Source organism: Thermobia domestica, chromosome 2 (genome assembly GCF_964235325.1).
Source record: "Thermobia domestica chromosome 2, izTheDome1.hap1.1, whole genome shotgun sequence".
Lineage (NCBI taxonomy): Eukaryota > Metazoa > Arthropoda > Insecta > Zygentoma > Lepismatidae > Thermobia > Thermobia domestica.
The window spans coordinates 329,508,046-329,532,173 of record NC_137455.1 but is presented as its reverse complement, the minus strand read 5'-3'; the positions used below and the strand labels follow the sequence as shown (position 1 = coordinate 329,532,173).

The 24,128-nt window shown below is 34.7% G+C and overlaps 1 protein-coding gene across 4 annotated transcripts in view; it reads right to left on the bottom strand.

Moving 5' to 3' along the window:
• LOC145678690 (short transient receptor potential channel 1-like) overlaps positions 1 to 24,128 on the bottom strand; it is a 124,753-nt gene that overhangs the window by 50,910 nt on the left and 49,715 nt on the right. For 3 of the 4 annotated variants that reach the window (XM_081749092.1, XM_081749093.1, XM_081749091.1), the window contains exons 6-10: positions 23,484 to 23,754; positions 20,178 to 20,283; positions 16,051 to 16,273; positions 6,927 to 7,005; positions 419 to 652 (exon numbers count right to left, since the gene is read on the bottom strand). In XM_081749092.1, coding sequence (XP_081605218.1) covers positions 419 to 652; positions 6,927 to 7,005; positions 16,051 to 16,273; positions 20,178 to 20,283; positions 23,484 to 23,754 — 913 coding nt within the window. The remainder of the gene's footprint in view (positions 1 to 418; positions 653 to 6,926; positions 7,006 to 16,050; positions 16,274 to 20,177; positions 20,284 to 23,483; positions 23,755 to 24,128) is intronic. The other variant, XM_081749094.1, reaches the window with a different exon arrangement.

Below are 24,128 nucleotides of genomic sequence, written 5' to 3'. Positions count from 1 at the left end.
CACCAGATCATTAATTTATTCCTTTAGACCTACACTGTTAAAAAATACTTTCTTATACCTGGGAAACCGTTTCTTATCTGTGCGCCGAGAATATGTTTTCTTAGAAACAAGAGTTTGAAACTCTCATTAATGAGAAATGAAGAAAAGTAGAGGAAGTTGTATAAAGTAAAACGAGATAATATACTATTACTTTCCTTATAAATGAGAATTGCCAAATCTGATTTCTAAGAAAATATTATCTCGGTGCACAGATAAGAAACGGTTTCTCAAATTTAAGAAACTATTTTTAACAGTGTAGATTTATTTCAATATAGTTTCTTATATCACCTATAACATTACAGCCATTTTCAAAGCTTTTTTTAAAAAAAATGTTCATGATCTATCTTACTTTTTATCTAAAATGCTTTGGGGAACTTACATGCATAAATGATATAGCCAATGATTTCAGTAAACTTGTGTTCATTTATAGGTTCTCCTGGAGTGTTCTCAACAATTACATCAGCAGCTTCCACTGGTGACATACAAAACAAAGCCCAGAAAAGAGTTTTCAAAGTTAGCGTAAAATTAACGAACGAGCTCTCCTGTTTCCTTGCCGATCCAGAAGCGTCTTCTTGGACCATGCCCTCATAGTACTGATAGAATCGTGTCAATCCTAATGAAAAGAGAAAAACCAATTAAATATTTTTAATTACTGGCTTTTATGAAGAGTTGAAAACTGGAGTAAGTCGTCTCCATCTACAACTTAATACTGCCTTAATTATTACTGTGCACTATGTCTATGTATTTATCATATGGAAGAAGCTAATCGTTTTATATCGCACAATACGTCATGTTTTAAAATTAGGGTGTTTTTAGTTAATACCAGTAGGTGGTCTGGCCCCACTTGTTTCATTACTTTGCTAGCCAGTGGAAGCACAGTTACGATGAATTGAATTATGTATATTCTGTCTTTCAAAATTGTGCAAAGTAAAACTTTTTTTTCTGCTGTAAAGTAGTGCTTCTCTACATATGACTTGTTGCGGGATACAGAAAGTAATATTTCCATGACCGTTAGGTTCGGAAATACCTACCAAAATATGAAATATTAAATGGGATATACTTGCAATGCGGAGACAAACTTTAAACTTCTTGTTCCTTGTTCTTATAAAACTGGCAATGTTCCGCTTTGACTTATATATCTTACAAGATCAATAGTTCTATTATTTTCAGTCTGTTTGAAAGTCCTGTTCTAGAACCAATACACAAAATTAAAGAAAACAGTATCTTTTGAAATAATCTATCTTACGATGATATTCTGCATGGCTTATAGTATGTATAGTTGTGTTCAAATATGACTTAAACAGCAACGCCTCTTGCAAAAACTAAACATTTGTCAGCATGCGGATTACAGCATACAAGGATAACGTCAAATATTTTTCTAAAATATATATTTGTAGTACAATTAACGAAAATAAAATTTTGGCCTGACTCGGGAATTTTGAGCGTATGACATAAAAATAATCATCCTTCAACGGCTACATGAGGACGTCCAAGCCCCACGTACAAATTACGAGGAAATCACATTTAACAGATTATGATGCATGTCAAATATACTCAAGTTCTTGAAATTTTCGATAATAATTTCTAGAACTTATTTAATTCAATCCTTCGAGGATTTATCTGTGAACAATGTTTATATGGTTTTCGAATGTCGTGCCAGTATATCCAAAAGAAACACAAGAGATTCAGGGTAAAAAAATCTTAGAACTTTGTTACAAAGGAAGATATTCTTCGAATTGTTGAAGGAGAGCTCTCACCTCAGAAGGACATATTCGCACTGCCGTACGAGGAAACTTTACTGCAGTTCAATGAACGATCGAGCAGGATGTATACGTCTTGTAGAACATGTATTCATAGCTATAATAGAAAACGTACTGAACTGAGAAAACAGCTCCGCTGAGGCTATTATATTTAAGGACTGTAACAAATGTATGAGCTACCGGTATTTCATTCTAGCGAATAGGATGACAAATTCCTATCAAGTATATAAGAAGACTAAGAAGCTATTCTTCTACCCACCAGGCCGGTAGCCAGCCCAAAAATGTAGGGAGAGCTGAAGTTAAGGGGGCTCGATCCAACCATATTATAGTTGATCACCATATTATAATTCATTTGCAAGCCTACCCCTAGACCCCCGTGGATACGGGCCTGCTACCCACTCAATATTTATCTCGTGAACGACTCATAGCCTGCTGAGGGAGCCATTCACGATATTTAGAGTCAATGTAGACCGGTGACTTCTGATGCTGGCTCTTGCAGTGAGAAAAATCAGAAACAGAAGATAATCAACTAGTTTAAACACACTGTATTCACGGTTCCTCAAGGGAAAGAGGAATATTGGGTAACATATCTCGCGCAAACGACATTGTTGTCGTGAGTTGTTCTCAGAGCTTGAAATGGGCTTTTACGTACTTTTGCTTCTCTGTAATGTCATTTTCTCTTTCTTTTGATTTGTTCTTTGTAGGCTGTTGTTCCTTTGTCCTGCTATCATTAACTTGATCTCTTATCACATTAAGGTTCTTTTCGAAGTTTGAAAAGGTCTGTTGTGCAGAAGAAAGATCGATTTCTCTTTCTTGAAATTGCTCCACCGCCCCCACCACCCCAAAAAATGTGACATTACTTTGTTGTAAAAAGACTCGTAATTAGGGAAATATATTAGTAGTTCTTGTTATATGATCCTAAAGACTATCTTATTAATATTCAGTTTTCAAATGACTGTAAAAGAAACTATAAACGAATCGAATAACTCATAAATATGTACTTACTTTCGTTTGTTTTCTAGTTTACCACCTACTTTTATTTTTATTTTGTAACTCTGGGATCACTTAAAAGGAAGTGTCATTATATTAGTCGGCTTAAGCACAGTTACATGAATACTATTATCCTCTTAAGTCAGTGGTTTGCAACCTTTTCTAACTGATGACACACTTTACTATAAGGATACGACATCGCGACACACATTCAATTTTTTACTAAAATAACATAAATTATAATAATCAGTGGTGTACGCAGAGTTTCATCAGGCGTTCAAATATACAAATTCATATCCCTTTAGGACACGTATGAGTTTTGTATTATATATTTTAATATAGTGTATTCACTTTTCCATGATGCCTTGCCCAATGGGTTAAAATCGCAAAACCCACCCCGCATACGCCACTGATAATAGCGTAAAACTATAAATTTCTATAAAGTAGTGACTGTGTGTAGTGCTGAGCATTGCTACTACTACCGTTGAAAGCGTTCACTGGAAAATTGATTCTAATTGGTTTATTAAAACTTCTAAAATTTCGCGACACACCCTATGGGACTGCGCGATACATCAGTTGGGAACTACTACCTTAAGTGAATTCCGTTTATTGATTTCTAGTAGGATTTATTTCAGAAATTTTATCTAGTACGAAAGTTTCTAGTTCACTGGAAACCCTGCTGCGTTGCACGAACATTGCAACGAGCAAAGCTTTTAACGTCTGGGATAGGAGAAAGCAGACTTAACGCTTGCTTCAATACTCCGTGCTGCAGAATCTGGTCGTTGTAAGCTCGTTGCAATGCAATATAAATTAGTGATTGTGTAATGGATTGTTTTTTCGTTTTTGATGACCATAGTCTAATTGAATTCTCGTCTTACTTCTTCCAGAACTTTAATCTTGTAGGTTGGGAAATAAATTTTCTATGACAATTTAAAGAGTGTATACAATTTTTTGATACACAGTAGGGGTTAGTTGACTTTCATTTACTTTCCTACCCATTGATTTTGTTACTTTTAATGACTATAGTGAGGTGCGTTTAGTTACAGACAATGTGAGCCATGGACATTTTCATAAGTAGGAGTTCATTATATACTGCGTATCATGTAGCTGTTAAATACATAGTGAAGAACAACTTATGTCCGAGTTATGAAGGGATAACCATAGTGTAAAAGATTATTTCTTATGAGTGAGGAGTGGCCCCCGTAGCGTAGCTCGTCTTCGGTGTGAGCGGTCCCGGGTTCGATTCCCGGTGAAGGCACTCGGTCGAAAAAGTATGAAACGCTTTTCCAGGCCAACCACCCTGAATGAGGTTTTCCTGGGTTTTCCTCATTTACACCAGGCAAATGCCGAAGTGGTACCTTTCTTCCTTCCCTTTCCCCGGATAGTGTGCTCGCCGAGGGACGTCATCCCTCAAACGTGACGGGCTAAATGGCCATAAGATGCCGAGAGCCCAGAATAAATCCTTATGCGGAATCACTGATGAAGCTGGAAAGTGTATCACAAATTGTTGAGGTTGTGTAGCTGTATTAAAGGTAAGTCTAAATAGAGTATATTAGTATATTCTTTATGACTTTGCGTTCTCTTCGCAGTCATTATCTGATAAAATAAGCTTCATGTGCGTTTGATGTTTATTAATTAGCTTTTGCAGGTGCGTGTGTACAACCATATCTAACAAAACTGTTTGTTTAATGAAGATTCTAGTGACAATCAGTTGAGAGAGAATCACAATTTGCTGGGGTCTGCTTGTTTTTCGCGGCTTGTCTGTCGACCTCGCTCATATGTACGGGGGACGCTGTCGTATACACTCGCCCCGGACGCTGATTTTGCACGGGACGACACTGGTACTTCCGGTCGTAGAGCATCGCTTCCTCATTCTAGGAATGAAAATATATATAGCATTTATTACCTTTTGTTCAAATAGATCTGCATAATCAGCTACAGAAAGAGCATCAAGAATATGAAACTCAACTCCCGAAATGTCGGCAAATGGACACGCTTCAAAATGAAGCGTTTAATATTTCATGTTGCCAGCAGGTAGATATGTGGTAAATATCAGGAAATATTCACTACTACAGAGATCAGGGTACACATTCCAAGTTAACGAACCAGTAGCAGGTGACACTACACAGAGAAAAATCAATGTGCCAGAGCCAACAGAGAAGCGAATAGAACTGCCTTTGTTAAGAACAAGCATCCAAGGAAGCCAGTGACCTGGCAACCACGATCTTCTGTCCAGGTGGAGTCCCAAAAACGATGGTACGCGTTCAAATGTCCAACAATAAAAAACAGGGTGTTCTAGTTGATGGTAAAAACTGAAGTAGATCACTTGCCGTAAATACTTTAAATCGAGGTATGTATAGCGATCAAATCGTGATAGGGTTAGGAAAGAATACTCTACGGCAACTCCTTGCAATCCAGAAACGAATTTTATTGATTCAGTTTTAATGGGGACAAAACAAGAAAAGAGGTTAATATGCTTGGAATGAAAGTGATCCGATACACCGATGGCGACACCGCCAGCAGCTGGATCACCTGTGCGCTTATCGTTGCGGAAAAGGATGTAATAAGGTGTAAGGTAAAACAAAAGACTGTGTCAGCTTAAAACGCGTCTCGTGCAAGCAGATAATAGCTGGTTTATGCTCAGATATAAGATGTTTTAATTCCTCAAGTTGACTACTGAAGTCGTTAGGGTTCCTTTGTAAACCCGCCATTGTTGGAAAGATTAATGTTTAATTTGAACCTTTCCTCGCCAGTCTATTACCATTAATTCACTATCCACCAGTTCCTCTTCTACCATGTTGGATTTAGGTGAAATCGAGGGTGGATTGCGAACAACTTTTTTTTTTTTTTTTTTTTTCAGAGAGGATAGTGTCTTTAAAACGACAACGTACCTGGTGGCTTAAATTAATGCCAGAAATGTATGGGAAGTAATGATGAGCTGACGTTAATTTTAGAGCACCTACACTGAACTTTGTGAGCCACACCAAGTATCGACTTGTTTCTATAAACGTTGTTTGAGAGGAAGCGTCAAATGTCGGAGTTGAAACTGACTTCCGGGAAGTTGTGACTAGGGATGCATAAGGAATGGAGAAAGCGGGGTTGGAACGCTCTCCTTGATGTACCGTTTTGTATCAGTAGGGAAATCTTTTCCTACTACCATTAGCTCTCAGATTCGTTTTTCCTTCTGAAAGGCTGGACAGTCTCTGAACTAATCAGAATGATCATCCTTACAGTTAACATATAATTGCTTCGTTGCTGTAGAGGTCTCCGCACCATGACTTTCCTGGCCACAATTTTCACAAATAACAGGTGTCACATTACAAGGTGTGTCCGAAATGCTGATATTTAAAGCAACAAAATGTGCTAGATATGTAAGGACCCACTTTTAATCAATAATATCCAGGTTTAACGAATTCCGGAAGAGTACGAATCAAGGACTGAGATTTAACTAGTTCACTTGACTTCTTAGTTCTTATTCTAGTTACTTTAATTACGTGTTGGTCTGCTAACTCATTTTTAATTTCCTCGTATTTTGCGTTAATATATCTGAACATGATATTATTCCATGGCTAACATTCAGTAGTCGGTGAGGCTCTACTGATTATATGTATATAAAGTAGTCGATCAGTGGCGGATCCAGGGGGCGATCAGGGTGATCGCCTACCCCCAGAAGAGGAAGCTTTTTAAAAATTGTATATATAAATACAACCCATCCCAGAGTTTGGAGCTCTTAAAAGTAGCTCTAAGTAGCAGTATTACAACTCACCGCCTCCCCAGAAGTCCGTCCTGGGTCCGCCCCTGTAGTCGATCAAGTCTTTCTGAGAATGATTTACATTGTCAACATAAAGGGAACGTGCACAATTATTGATCTTTACACATTTGTGCTTCTAAACAATAAATCTGTCAAACATTATCAAAATTCTATTTCATTCTTGTAAGTAGTGCCTTTGATCTAATCTTAAAAATGTTCATATTTTTATGAATTTCTTGGATTGTGCATATTATCTGATTTTCCGATTGCTGACATGGATACGTACTTTTGCAAGTAGATTTTCTATGTTTTGCTTGATTTCGAAAATATTTGCGGTTTCAACGTTAAATGAAATTCTTTATTTATACTAGGTTAATACAGCATACCTGCGCAAAACGAAAAAATCATAATTGCAAAAATTATGATGAATTTGCCCATATCTTTAGCCATTTTTCCCAAAGAGACCTGGAATTGGAAATAATAGATGAAGTTACTTAAAACTATACTCACTAAACACAGTAATACGGGCTTGTTTGTTTAATGAAAGTTTCTTGGAATTGTAGCTATACTTCTTTAAAATATTTTTTTAAATAACTACGTATTAAAAAAACACGATATTCATGCTTTAATTGCTTATGTTATCAGTGTTTATTGTACTCTTGCAAGATATAATTCATTTTTTCCTACAGGTTTCAAAGCGTACATTGTAAAAAAAATCCGTTATCCGGACAGTGGTATATCGAACAAATATACGGGATCTATATGTTTACTACGGAAATTTGTACGAAGCAAATGTTATCCATAAGTTACATATGTACTGCCTTTTTTCCGCTCTGATATTACATCATGTCGCTGCAGGATGTCTGACGTCTAACAGTCTTCCGCATATTACATACGTATTCGTATGTTACATACGTCAGCTATATGTTATATACGTCCATTTGTATATAAGATCCTGTCCACCTGTATACAATTCTTTCTTTCATGCGGAAAGTACCTTATAGATGGAGCACTTATACGGAAAGTATTATTTAAACGTACCTTTTCAGTTATAAGTTTGTTGCAGGGTGTTACATATGGTCGTACGTTAAGTCCAAAAACTACAGGATTTACGCATGTAATCTACGTTTTAACACACCACATATGCTATTTTGTCTGTGTATCTTGTCTTTTTCTTATAAATAAATACACCTCATTCGTATGCTTTTAGTACAGCTTCATTAATCTATCCTGTATTTATTATGTTTATTAAGTAAATTGTCCATTTACAGTCTCAGATCCTCTCAATAACAACGCAGTACTTTGAATTCTATTGACGGATTTCTATTATTGAATTGGTGAGTAGAAGATCGGTAGAAGTTCAAAATTACCAATTATACTAGGTATTTAGGACTCTTCCCCAAGCTCATCACCAGTTTTTTTTTTTTTTTTTTTTTAATTTAATGAATAACTTAAAGACATTGAAGAATATAAAAAAATGTAGAAAGTGAGCCAGATAGTATCTACAAAAGGATATTTTATGAACTAATTGTTGTCAAGAACCTTCTGTATAGTGTATCAATATGGATGTCCAACAATTATATCTTCATAAACTGACCTGTATGAAATGACTTTTCGAAGATAGTTAGTATCCACTTCAAGCTGTTTTTAAAATCACATCAATTTGATTAAAGGCGCGCTCTAAGATGCTAGAGTGTTTAAACATTTATGCTAAAAGTAGAGTATCTTCTATATTTTTTATCATTACACTTTCAGTGAAATAAATATCTTAAGAGTCTTCATCCCGGCGAAATTAAAATACCGCTAATTTTACAGTAATTATGTGATATCTTAAAATAGATAAAAGATAATCGAAATGTGGAACAAGAGCGCCCTAGACAATATTATTTTACATGAGAAACCGTTATCACGACTCACTTATCTGCTTTCGATTTCGAGCCATTTAGAAAATCGGCATTTATTTTCGCGTTTCTAAACGGCTGCAAACGGAAAGCTACTAGGTGACTTGTGGTAACGGTACCTCATGCAAAATAATATTGTCTAGGGCGCTCTTGTTCCATATTTCAATTACCTTTTATCTATTTGAAGATATCACATAATTACTGTAAAATTAGCAGTATTTTAATTTCGCCGGGATGAAGACTCTTAAGGGGAAAAGAGTTCTAATATTTTCCATAAACTATTTTCTCTGTGCGCAGACGAGTATTTCAGCTGATTTTTGATAAAATTCCGCCAACCAACAAATATCACTTGAACTAAATTCACGTTAGTACTCTCACAGTCGCCTTGATCTATTTCTAGCCCTTAGTCTCCCTTTAATGACATTATTTAGTGTTTTAAGTTTCTTCTTAGAGATTGGACAACTGCAAAAATACAATATTACAATATTTTGTGCAAAAAAGCAATAACTGAAGCTGAGCGTAAATTGAGCATGGTTTTATGCTCGAACTCACCTATATTTCGAGCTAAAGTTAACTCAAACTCACATTTTTCAAAACGAGCTAGCTTATGATAAAACTTTCGAAAAACCAGCCCAGTGAAGTGAGGTAGCACAATTAAACAAAAATTATTTACGTACATATTCTTATTAATTACAGTCAATAAATTATAGTACTATAGTAATTAATATAAATATATTAAGTACCGGTAGTTCTACTGTAGTATGTGACAACAAATTAGTGTGGGCAGCCATGTTTATTATTTATGCACAAAGTGCATTATAAATCATTACATATTCATTGCATGTAAAACATGGTAAAGCACAATCCCACTACAAGAGAAATACAGCTCGATAAAAAATAACGATATATGTTCCTTTCACTAGAAACATTCTATATACGGTACTTAGAATATATCAACACGGAAATCAAGCTGCAGATAAAAAGGGTCATTTAACTATTTAACAGAAACAAAGCCCATTTTGACGTAAAACTTGATATCCCATCAATGTGTAATTGTTTGCACATAGGGTAGCGTTTCCGTACCTTATGATCATGATATTCCTTGCTCTTCCTGATACAACTTGTAGAATTTTCGGAAATATAGTCAGGATCTTCATCGCTATCGTCAACAATACTAGACATCACCAAATAGACTTCCATATTCTGTGGATGCCGGCATATTGTCCTCTATTTCCACCATATTGATTGTGGCATACCATGTTTTACTTCAAACACGTTGTGGTTTCCCATGCTTTATGCAGTCACCTACAACATCTACCGGCGAAATTTTCAACCATTTGAAATGACAGTCTTACACGTTCACCCAAGACAAGGTGATTACAGTTCAGAACTCAATTTCGCTCGGTCGGTGGGTTACCATGTTTTACGCCCGAGCCCCTCAATTATCTTACAATAAATAGGCCTAGTATGCTGTTTCCTCAACAGATGTCAGTACTCTCATAGCAGACATGTGACGTATGACGAATTGACATTTGTGTTTGACTTAGGATTGAAGTTCAGAAAGGCAAAGGTGCAGCTTGGTAAACTTTAAGAAAAGGAAAAAACAAAAAAGAAAAAAGACTTCCTGGAAGACTTTTTAAGTTTGCACTGTGCTTTCTTGTTTCGTTGCAGTGAAATGCTAAAACGCGCGTAGATAGAGTTAAATCTAGTGACCACAATTCAGACAAAAATTTAATTCCAACTGGGGTGGTGAAAGAAGAGCTTATCCCATTCCCCGACAAAAATTGCTTTTCATAAATTATGTGAAAGCTGATGCCACCTATTTTCTCTGGCTTGAACATCTTTGCTATGAGATATGCCAAACTTTGTCTAATTTGCTATTTAAAATTTGTAGAATTATGCGTTGTTACCTGTCTTCAAAACTTTAACAACTATTTTCTCACGAACTTGTAGATGTGGCATATGCACGCTCTTCTTCCACTAAGCCCTCCATTATTATGCATTAATGGTTATTGCTCTGATTTTTAAAATTTATTAAAGCTATAGAAACTGTACTTAATTATGAACACTGTAAGCCCTTTTAAAATAATACTCTCAAAAGTAGTGGTTTGTAACCGCCGGTCCGCGAAATTATTTTACTTAGTGACTATCATTGTGATGCTTTCTATTTTGCCGTTCCCAACATATCTCTGCCACTTCCCAGTCCGCGAGTACCGAAAGGTTTGAAACTATTGCTCTATGTATTGGGTCGATGCAGTTCGTGCGGTTTTCTTTTGGTTTGGCAACAATGCGGCGTGAAGGGATTGTTTTTCGTTATTCCATTGTTTTACCGTAGTTTGGAGTTTGTGTGTTGTGAAACAGGTTTTCTTGATTGTGAACGTATTATTGTATATATTTCAGACAAACTAATATGGAATGTCAAGTCGAGGAAAGTGATCACTTGCATCACATTTTACTCTCCGAGTTTAACCGAGGATCCAGTGCAGCAGAAGCTGCGAGAACAATTTGTACAGTGTACGGGAATGAAGCAATTGCTCAAAGAACAGTACAGAAAAGCTTCTCTTGACCAATGGCTAACGGATTTCTTCCAGTCAAAACCAAAACAGTTCTACAGGCGAGGCATTGAACTGCTACCTGAACGTTGGCAGGTCATAGATAGTGGAGATGAATACATTACTGAGTGATTGTGAGTTAATGTGAGTGACAGTAAAATGTATGCAATGGATTGTTACACTTGTAGAATATGTTATGTCTATGTTGTATTTTTATTTGAATTAACAGAACATACAATAAAAATAAAATATAAAATATAAGAACCGCACGAGCTTATGCATCGACCCAATAGAATTCTGGCAAGAATCTATATATATAAAAGAGAACGCACAAAATCCTTTGTCCGCTCATCACGCTAATACGGCTGAACCGATTTCTTTCATTTTTGGGGGGTTGTTAGGATTTGGACCCTAGATGGTTTTTATCATATCACTTTAATTTTCAATTACCAGTGTCTTGAGATAATTGACCAATCAGGTGTCAATACGTACAAAAAATCCTTTGTCCGCTCATCACGCTAATACGGCTGAACCGATTTCTTTCATTTTTGGGGGGTTGTTAGGATGTGGACCCTAGATGTTTTTTATCATATCACTTTAATTTTCAATTACCAGTGTCTTGAGATAATTGACCATTCAGGTGTCCATACGTACAAATCCTTTGTTATTAGTTCATCATAGGTATAAAAATAAACGTATTTATATGCAACCCGCATGACCCTGTGACTCGGCGGGTTAACATAACTGACAGGCGCTATAAATCACTTGAAAGCGAAAAAGTAAAAATTATCTAAGTAACAAAGTTTATTGCGTTCCGGGATGACCGCAGCGAAGCGGGGCGGGTTGGGGTGACCGCAGCGAAGCGGGGCGGGTTAACATAAATGACAGGCGATATAATGTTAACATTAGTGCAATCTTCTATGGTTTTTATCATATCACTTGAAAGCGAAAAAGTAAAAATTATCTAAGTAACAAAGTTTATTGCGTTCCGGGGTGACCGCAGCGAAGCGGGGTGAACGCTGCTAGTATTGTATATTTTTTTAATAGTTCTGTGTTATGTTTTCGAATTCGATCTGAGCTTAATAGTAATTGAAGTTGATCGTTCCTTTTTCAGTGCCGACGTTATATGAAGTAGAGAGTTATAACCCTGAGGAATTTTATCCACATCTGGAACAGTCAGTTGCAACGCGAGTTACATGACCTGAACATCCGCTGTCGGGTTGAAATTTCCAAACCGCTAAGCATCACCAACACTGCTTTAGGATGAAGAAAATGGTATATCAAGAATATGATAAGTGAAGCGCTGATGATTGGGAACGTATTATATTCTACTATGAGTCTTCTCTCACTTTATTCTAACAACAGACCACGTTCAATTGTGGCAGGAGCCTAAAGAAACTTTTGTACCGTACGGTATCGCATGGGATGATACTAGACAAAGCTTTTCCAATATATATTCGAATTGAGACATTATTTTCACGACACATTTTTGAGATGAGACACCCTTGACTCTTGTATCGTTCATAACCTTAATCTTCCGAACAGTCTCTTTCCTACAGTGAAATATAGTAGTGACTCTTTGATGTTGTGTTCCAAAATATACTGGTATCCCGAGGATTTTGTGATTATATTCGTAAGGTGTGTTATTGCCAGTGATCCTGTGTACATTTTAGATGACCACGTACATCCTATGGTTCAGGTGTTGTTTACTACCAATGACACAATTTTTCAAGATAACTACCCGCCAGTTCACATAGTTGCAGCTGTTGAGAGTTCCATGAGTCCAGGAGAAGCTACAAAACCTGCTCTGGCCCACCTAAACCCCAGACATCAACATTATTGAACACCTGTGATCAATTCTGGATATCAGAAGCCGGAGTAGATATCCTCCTTCATCCCCGATGACAGAGAACTTAGTACTGCATTGCATGAGGAATGGTATTATATTCCTCTGGAATTCATTTATGACATATCTCTATTATACGTCGAATCAAAGCTCTTCTGTAGGGCAGTGGTGGTTCCATGCTGTATTAATAAGATAAATCGGATTTTCTTCAGGTATTTTCATGATTTTTCCAACCGTCTGTTCAACAACACCACCTTTTCTATCATACGAGTAGTTTAATACTATAATTCAGGTGCGCACATCCACATCCAATAGCACACAGGAAGTTCCATGATACTTCAATATGGTTAGCAACTCTAAAATTAAAATTAATAGCACCCCTTCACAATTTGCTTCCTCAATTCGGACCTATAGGTACACTAAGTTTGAAACATTAAAAACAAAAGAATTGTAAGTTTACTAATGAGGATATTGAATACACAGCGAAGTACATTAGAAACTATAATCAGCAGTGGCGTATTTACGATTTTGTTTCGGGAGGGACTTTGCTAACTTTCGGGGGGCCTTTGCCTGAAAATATGAAAATTCTGCAAGATATTTCATATACTTTACTATAGAAGGTAAGATTTCGGGGGGCTTAAGCCCGGAAGCACCCCCCTAAATACGCCATTGATAATCAGTATACAACAGTTTATTCTATTTTCACTAACTTTAATGTACTCTTTATATCTAAAAAACAGACGAAGAATACCTTGAAATGTATAGTTAACTCCGAAGAAAAGCTAAATATAAAGAATCAAATTTAAGTAAATGTCAAATACTAAAATGTTTTTACTGTCCACCGGCATTATTCAGAATAGCAAGATTATTTCCTGTCCTGCCAGCTGTCAGTTGACAATCCTATACTTCAGCCAGTGGTGTATTTAGGATTTTGTTTCGGGGAAGGGGGATAGTTATGCATATCACGAAGAAGCAAGGGGGCAATTGCCCACCTGAGTTTGAGAATTAAATATATTTTAATCGATCGTCTATTAATATACTAGAAAAAACGTGAAACTCGTATGTCGGTGAAGGATCCTACTCCCTCAGGCAGCTCCTGCAAACAAACGTTGAATATTTTTAATCTCATTTCAACTTAACTGATTTCATTTTAGAAAAAAAAAATGGAAATAATAATTTTTTCCTGTTTACGTTTTTACCTGAAACAAAATGTTGAGACAAGTTGAAGCTGAAATATACTGTTTGCAGTTTTAATGACACGAATTGCAGACTGGTGAATCTTATGTGATGTGATACACAAAAATTTAGCAGTGAATCTGACCTTTTATTCTATTTATAGAAGAAAAACGAACCATCCTCTTAGTCTACCTAATCTGACGGGGTACTTATTTCCCCCTCTTGATTTTCTTTAATTCAAACATTTCCCTTTCTTTATAAGTAAACGATGTAAATATTCCTTTGCTATAATAACTAAAGTCCCGTTATGTTGATATCTGTACAAGTTGGTGTGGAACACCAATTTAGCTTATCATTTATTCTTACAAGGTACATTCGCGAAGTGTCCTTTCTGGATTCGTGTAAAATTGATTCAAATTCAAAGTTCTTCGCGGCCCATACAGGTAATTTGCAAATTTATGTGCTTTCATTTATCCGGAATCCAAACTACTATAACGCTCGAAAGCAAAATTGCTTTCAATTTCTTTAGATTTAACCGGACATGAATATGGGCATATGCAAAACAAATTGAATGAAGTACTGCTTCTCTGACACATGTTACTCACCCAGGCCACCATCTTGGATCTGCCATATTGGATCCAATTTCCAGTTTTTCAAATGGGAATAGTTGCAAGTGATACATTTCTCGGAAATTCACTGGTGTAGTGAATTTTACGATAGCTTGTACCGTTCTTAAGGTATTGTATGTTAAATCCCTCCAGGCACTTCGTGAATAGACATTGCAGAGTAATATCAGTTACTACGATTTCATGTTGACAAATAAAAACAAGTTCTAACTGGAAAAATACTGTACCTAGGTAGGTATAAACAACCTTAGTGTCATAGTTGTCTTTGCAACATTAGTGTCATAATCTTATTACATTTCTGTGATAAGGAAGTATTGTATATACGGTCAAAATGCCTAATGTAAATCCAGATACGACCAGATTTGGGTGAAGACCTATCGTTTCCGTATTGACGTCTGTGTGCCTGTATGTATGTAGGCTCAGAGAATATTTCGACAACGATAAATCACGTACAAGATTACATATATACAAAGGGATCTGCACAACTTTTTATTTGGTTCAATATTCGTGAAGTGCCTGACATTTAACATGCAAAACCTTCCAAACGGTACAAGGTACGGTAAAATTCACTATACCAGTGAATTTCCGAGAAAATTGTACATGAATTTGATGTATCACTTGCACCTATTCCTGTTTGAAAAACTGAAAGTTGACTCCAATATGGCGGATCCAAGATGGCGGCCGGGGTGGGTAGCATGTGTAAGAGAAGCAATACTTGATACAATTCATTTTGCATGTGCTCTTATTCATGTCCAGTTACATGTAAAGAAACTAAAAGCAATTTTATTTTCGAGCGTTATAGTAGTGTATTACTGTACATGATTGAATTCCGGATATATGAAGGTCTATAAATTTGCAAATTACCGGTATGGGCCGCTAAAATTTGTACAATACACATTGGGCCGCGAAGTCAAATTGTCAGTATTTGTCAAATTTCATCCCATGTAAGAACGAAATTTGATAAATACTGTATTATTTCTGAACAAACAGTATAAGAAAGTGTAAGGTCAATGAAATTCTTAGAAATGGTAAGAAGGATCAATTTTGTACGTGGACTGTGAAAAACTAAAATTTATTTCGGGGGGGTCTTGAGCTCGACAGCCCCTCCTAAATACGCCACTGCCATAACAATAGCAAGTTTACTGCATTTGTTGTCCTCATACCTAAGTATGAAGCTAAAACCTAGAAGTACTGTATAGGCACTATATTATTCTGAGTTTTATTGTCTTGAGATTAGATATACCAGAAATACACTACTGCGGCGCTAAAAGTTTTGAAAATCACTTGTCTATAATACATTGCTGGCTTAAGTTACATTGGATCACAATGTCTTAGAGGTGACATGAAATACAATAGCAATTCGCTCTAAGCTGTTATAAAATAATGTATATAATGAAACATTACTTTACCTGAAAGGGTCCTAACTGAGGGCTAAGTTGAGTAAGGAACATAATGCGGCCATATGATAATATGGTTGCTAAGCAAAATATACCCTCAGCTATTAGAATTGGGTCGAAACTTTTCCAATATTTTCTTTCCAAATCCTTTCTGTCATTTTTTTGAACATCATGTAAAGCCAGAAACCAACACACAAATGTAGTTATAAACAACAATTGAGTTACTAAATCATACCTGTAATAAAATAAATGAAAAAGTAATGAAGTTTAGTTTCTAATTATATAAGTATCATTTAGTTTCTAATGATATAAGTAATTATCATACGCAAAATGAAAACATTGTCGCTCTACCACTAAGGCACTGTACTTCTAATTATTTCTACTTACTGATGTGTAATCAATGTATTAGGTCTCATTCTTGTCAACCTTTTTGTTATAGAGGTATAATTTGCTACATTTCGAAACTATTAAGTTGACGAACCTTTGATAATGGTTAATTATCTTCAAAGTTTTTCTAATGAAACTCAAAATATAATTGTAAACTTTGATATCAAATTATGCTGATATTTAGAATCTTGCAAAATATAACTTTTATTTAACCATTTTAGGATTTTAAAGGTAAATTTTAGACTTTCACTAAAGCAGCTACTGCATCATCGCTATTTATCCTAGAATTTTAGTTCATACCTCGTTCCCTTCAGAATAAAGCAACCTTGGAAACCATACCATTCGCATGTGCGTATCATATACCTAAAAAGGAGGATTCAAGTAAAATGGGGATTTTTCTTTAAAAAATTCCTTTTCCAAAAATTGAGTCAACTTTGGACATGCCATATGTTAACGTAAAGATCTCAAAATCACTTGAAAAAGACTAAGTGTTGTATGCAATGCGTGTGCAAAATATCAATCTGATTTCTTGAAAACTAAGGAGGGGGAAATATTTTCATTAAGCATAACGAAAATAGAATGAGGTACTTTTGAAGCCCAAACGGATGACGTCATGACCCCACCTACTTGACGAGCTCTTTTTTAAAGCATATGTGACCTGTTTCGCAATGTATGTAAGACTGAACATAAAAAATTCGATCAGTAATAGATTTTAAATGAGCGTTTTAAAACAGTACTAATCTATGGTGTATATACGTATATGCATATACATGCATAATAGTTCCTTAGTTCTTTATTTAAAAATACTAATTTGTTGCACCCGAGCCTTTGTGAGGCTGTATACTATAAGTTAAAGTAAAAGCTCTAATTTATTTATATTCAAGTAATTTTTTAGAACTTTCTCACGAACCAACATTACATAGACTCTTGTTCTAATAATAAACAGTAAATGACTTTTATCTTCAGTACTATTACTATCCATTTTGAAATAATTAAATTGAAATATCACAGTTTAATTTGTAATTAAATTGTCACAATATATTACTGAAAAAAATACACAAATATTAACGCTAGCGACGTGCATTGGCGTCAGAAGTGCAGGCAACGCAGTTAGCGACACCCATTAACGTGATTGTTTAGCATTAAGAATTAGCGTGACACACAGAAAAGGACTGAGAAGTTTCCCATTGATCGTTAGGAAACGAGAAACTAATAATCAATTATGCATATGAAGATTTTAAGCTAATAAATTCCAAAGTAGCATTCGCTTTTCAACATTTCAAGGGTTGATTTGAGTTCTCTCTTGGCTATGTGGATTACGTAGGTGCTTCGAACGTGGAAGGCCCAGGTTCAATTTCCTGCGGGAGCACATGTGGTTTGAGTTACACTTTAAATTGTAAGTCTATATCTCATATTTGGCTACGTTGTTGAAAGGGACTCTAAACTCAATTGTCTAATATCTAATGAACGATTGATTTGGATAAGAACTCAACCAGGAAATTTTAAATTTGATGAAAGAGGTTACATTTCTATTTCTTTCTTTCGTTATTATTCATTTATTTTGTTTTACAGATTGTATTAGTAATTTAAATGAGTGTGTGAGGATTACAACAATTTAAGTTAGATAATATAATATGTAAAATATGACATGAATCTAGAAAGAAAATCTACCCTGTAAAATTTCAAATTTGTTACTCAAGTCTTTGTGTAAATCGATTTTTCATTTTACTTAATAGTCTTCATCCCGGCGAAATTAAAATACCGCTAATTTTACAGTAAGTATGTAATATCTTCAAATAGATAAAAGATAATTGAAATATGGAACAAGAGCGTCCTAGACAATATTATTTTGCGTGAGGTACCGTTATCACAAGTCACCTAGCGGCTTTCCGTTTTCAGCTGTTTAGAAACGCGAAAATAAATGCCGATTTTCAAAATGACTCGAAATCGAAAGCAGATAAGTGAGTCGTGATAACGGTTTCTCATGTAAAATAATATTGTCTAGGGCGCTCTTGTTCCCATTTCGATTATCTTTTATCTATTTGAAGATATCACATAATTACTGTAAAATTAGGGGTATTTTAATTTCGCCGGGATGAAGACTCTTAAAGATTTTTCTGAATTTAATTTGACCATTTTTTCTATCGACTCAATAACGACAATCATTACACATAATATCATTACTCCTTACTTCCATTATGCCTTAATTTCATCACTAGAACGTTATTTGCTGCAAACGAGGAGTTTCCATACTCCATGATCTTCTGCTACAGTCAGCCACTTCATCTTGATGTAGGAGATATTTCCTTTCACAACATCGTATTATTTTCTACTATACCTTCTATCAGCTTATTTAAAATACAATTTCTTCTCGAGCATTACCCTATCTAATTTCCTTTACTTCTTCAGCTATTTGTAGTATTATTCTTAGAGAGTGTTGTAGAATTTCATCTTGTCGTTTCTCGCAATCCACTTTGCATCATACGCTACAGCTAGTCATACTTCTTTTCATTCTGAGCTTCTTCGTGGCTAAAGGGTTAGAGGACACCTATACCAGAATGTAAAGTTTTTAAGAAAATTTAGAACGGAGGTGGGGAAATGAATGAAATAAAATTTTCATGATATAATGAAAAAGAAATTGGTGATACAAAATTAATTCTTACCTGAAGTTCCCAGTTGCATCTCAACCACATCACTGACGTTAGAATCATCAGAAGTAATTTTCGGATCAATACTTCTACCATCTGTTTGGGTTTCCAGTTTTTTCACAGCGTTGCATTTTTCATAATGATTCTTCATTCTTTGAACTAAACGAACTATTTCTTACACGTTTTGCAACGAGCTGGTGTGGTCGTTTTCTTATTTGATGGAGTTTGAATTACTTTAATAAATTTGCTCCAAATGATGCCATTTTCTCTTCCCATAGAACTCATATTAAACGATTCCAAGTTGTACGGAGACTGAGAACCAACATGTACTGTATCAACGAATGCCTGCGATATTTTAATTTCAGAACCACAATTTAGCAAAGAACCCTTTGTTTATTTTCTGAATACAACACAAAAACTTGTTTCCATGATAATTCTTTTATTTTTTAATATCAGTTCTGCAAGTAGTCCAACTTTCGACTACGACACTTTTTCGCAAGTTAAATTATAAGCATTTAAACAATACAATAAACGTCAAAAATGAGGGGAAAAAAGAGACAAAATAATTGTAGATCACCACATTGACTTGCTGTAGCCACGAGAAATCAAAACATTCACATGGGAAGAAAATAGTCTTCTGAATGGAAGCACGTTTTAACAATTTTCTTTCTCTGACAGTTTTTTTTTTTACAAAAATAAAATAAAATAAACATATGTTTAAAACAAGTCTTTAAAATGCACGTGTTTAAAACAAAATGTTTAAAACTTATATAAAATTGGTTTTAAACAAAATCAATTGTTTAGAACAACTTTTAATAATTTATTTTAAACATGTTGTTTTAAACAACACAAGACTGATGCAAAGTGAATTAGAAAGGGAACGGCAAGTTGAACTGCTAGTACTACAATGTTTTCACGTACGTATATTCTTTCTTCCTCTTCCATACCCTTTTCGCTATTTTCCCGCGCACTCGGTTTGTCAACTAATCATATTAATAAAAAGTGTCAGCATCCTTAAACAAGTTAATTATTATATTGTAACCTTTATTAATCAATAAAAATAATTGAAGTATTACTGTGACGTAAAACTAACTTGCTCATTACCAATTCCACAGAATCCTGAAAAATTTTCCAGTACCTTGGCGCAGCATCACAGAAAATGTGTTATAAAAATGTGCTGCTACAAATATCATTATTGGAATTTCCAGACCTGTATAAATATATATATATATACATACATACGTTTCGTATTAACAGTTAATGTACTATAATTTTGATTAACAATTATAAATAATAACAGTGATATAAAAAAACAAACATAGTATAATGAGTAAAATGTGAAAAATAGCACTGTTTAGAAAATTTTATCTACCGGGAACATAAGCAGCCATTCTGGGGTAAGTTTAAGCAGTTGAACACGAAAACGACAAAGAAAATGTGAAATTGGTTCTTGATTTGAAGTTACAGAAAGAAAAGGAAAACATTCGAGAATAATGGGAAATGTATGTAGCCTTGCAATGTCATCATGGAATTCCCAATTTGTTCACAAATTTTTCACTTTTGTCATGGTTCCTCGTACTATTCTTTTCATGCACAAAGTTTACGTCCTTTTATTCGAGGCTAAATGGAGAAATTTTACAAACATTGTTAGATTTTTACCACAGGTTTAGAAACACTTCCTTTTCGTACTATTTCTCATTTCCTTTCGAGTAAAGTGATATAAACTTTGAAAGCGTAATCAGTATAAAGATAAAAGTATACATGTTATGAAAATTATGTCGAATTCGTGAATGCATTGAGAGTTCTGTCACGAAGTTCGCAAAATCATGAATTTCTCACTGTTCTCGGTTTTTCTCTTTTTTTCCTTTTTACTTTCGAGCGATGATTGGTGAGAAGAATGTACAGTGATCGTGAAAGAAAAAAGAACGAATTCGAGACCATCGTATTTTCAGGTTTCATGGTTCCTGCAAACTAAAAAAGTGACTTTTGGTCATCTCTGTTCTTCCCGATTTAAATGTGTTTATTCACCTAGATGCCGTACCGTTCAACATATCCGCATCCAATTTTGAACTTAAGGCTTTTATTTTTCTTTCCAGTTTTTATTTCTTTCGAATTTACCTCCTACTCCAAAATTAAGGGTAATTTACTGAAGGATGAAAATAAAAATACTTGTAATATATTTTCATAAACGACTCTAATGATTTTGTTTATTATTTCATACATCAATATTCTATTAGCAACTCCATGGTGTGGTGTAAATTGTTTATTCGGGAAAAATCCAAAAGGGGTAGTTTACTCTTGGGGTGAGTTTTTTCGCGAACGATTTTCTCAAAAATGACTCAGACGATTTTATTTATATTACATAAATACATGTTTCATTAATAACTTGACAAATAGCGTAACTTATTTATCCTGTAAAATTTCATAAGTGGTAATTTACTCTTGGGGTGAGTTTTCCGGACAGTTTTTTTTCAAAAACGACGTGGGTGAATTTGTTTATATTTCATAAAATTTTCATTACTAACCTCACAATATGGCATAACTCATTTGTCTTGAAAAAGTTCACAGGGAGTGTTTTTTCTGGAGAATTTTCTCAGAAACAACTCTAGTTTATATTTTCATAAATAAATATTTATTTAATAACCTGACTAATATGACTGTAACTAGTTTGCCCTGAAAAATCTTCAAAGGGAACTTTACTCATGGGGGTGATTTTTTCCAAACGATTTTCTCGAAAACAACTCAGATGATTTTGTCCATATTTCGTTAATATTTCATTACTAATCTTATAATATAGAATAAGTCAATTGTGTTGAAAACTCCACAAGGGGTAGTTTGTTCGTGGGGATGAATTTTTACGGCGATTTTTTTATGAACTACTTAAGCAATTTTGTTCATATTTCATAAATAAGTATTTCATTAGTAGCCTGGTAATATCTAATTTGTTCTGAAAAGATCCATAAGAAATAGTTTACTCTTAGGGATGAGTTCTTTATTGCGCTTTTCTCAAAAACGACTTGGGCCATCCTCTTCATATTTCATAACTAAATATTTAGTTAATAACTTATAATAGTACGTAAATCACTTCCTATGAAAATATCCACAAGGAGTAGTTTACTTTTAGCGGTGCGTTTTCCTCGGGTGAAGTTTTCCGGAAACGCCTCATAATGCTATTCGTATTTTAGAAATAAATACTACAGTAAAAATGCACCATAACGTGTTTTAGTTTAAAAAATTACAGCAGTGGCCCGTACTTTTTATTTCCTCTGTAACTTCAAAACAAGAACCAATCTCGCTAGTTCAAATAAATTTGATTTCTTGTGTTATCATTTAAACAGTTGGTATACGTATGTATTATCTTTGAAATATTTCTATAATTTTAGATATAACGAACTCAGGGCTATTATATAGCCTAAAACGTTACATTATCAAAAGAAGAAATTCAAAACATTTTTTAATTTTTTTTTCAACTAGGTCCTTACACTTACCTTCGACACCTATTTCATGAGCCCCATGTATTCCTCTCGCAACCCTTAGAAATCCCAAGGGTTGAGAAGTTCCGCTATAGGCTAATGCAACATTAAGTAAGAAGGAAAGTCAGTAATAGAAAACCGAGTCTATAGTATTTTTTCGTTATCAACATCTCCGTGAAAACAACTGAAGAGCTCAATTCCAAAAGAGCCTAAGTCAAAAAAGTAAGTTTTTCAGGAGACGAATATTTTGTGTCTGTTTCCATCATTCTATTTCTGTAGAACAAAAGTAATCTACATAAAACAAACTTGTAATTGCCTACTTTTAGTAAAATAACTGTGAAATAATCATCTATAGCAAGAGTTTTATGAGTGTTTTTAGGCACGAGTCAGAAAATAACTTCAGAGAATATATACTGTTGACTAAGGACATTTTGGAAAATAACGTTGTTTTCTTTTGCCTACAATTAATTTGACTTATGGAGTTTTGGCATAAAGCCCTGTTCAATATACGGAGATGATGAAATATAACTTAATAGAACCAATATTTGAAAATTGACAAAAATTGACTTAGGCTCTTTTGGAATCCATCCCTTTAATTGCAAGTAAGAATAAACTTGAAAATTTACAGAATACTTATGTTGAAATTTAGATATTTAATTTATTTATTTTTGAAAGAACAATATTTGTTGCGAAAAGGTAGGTATTTTAATAGGAGGAATCTATCGGTACCTAATTGCCACACTTAATTGGCAATAATTTGTTTCCAGAACAAACCGAAGTAGCTTCTTATCTTTAAATATAAATAAATAAGCAGACTAAACGTGCCATTTTCCTGAATTTAACTACCTCGACCAGAACAGACAGGAAGACTCATTATGATATAATTAATGTATGTAAGAAGTTTATTGAGCACTTGGAGATTAAAAATAAATGTTACCTGTGTTGGGTGGTCCCCGTTTCTCATGAGTTTTGTCCCTGTTTGATTCCAGAAAGATCAGTATGAGAAAGACAAGATATGATGCAAGGTAGTTGAGCATTCTGTTTACTGGTAACGTATAAAAGCGTCCATACTTTGTCGAGGGAGCACATGTTACTACGAGTATAATTAGCGGCAACATTATAATTCTCGGTATCACCATTAACACCTTTACAATGTCTGGGTATTGTTTCCATGAATACCAGTCTCCCAACCACGCACTCTTCACCGCCTATAAAGAAAAAATAATATAATAAACAAACATTGACTACACTTCTATAAATCTAGCAGAAATATTATCTGTATGCAGCTATTTTTGTACTATGTTGCTTTGTCTGTACGGATCAAAAACTATGCTTCCAATTTTTTAAATCATTATTGTAGGACTGATTTGCTTTAATCTTCGCATGCATTCATCTCTCTGGTGGCAATATAAAATATAGTCTACTCCAACAGTCACACTAATAGATGTCACTACATGCTCTACCGCTTGTCTGCATAGTGAAGACCTTGAATATATTTGCATAAATATGGTATGTAGTTTGAAGTGGTTGGTGGGAAGCTAAAAAATGTTAGCGGCCCGAAGGCTCTGGCGAAACAAATAGT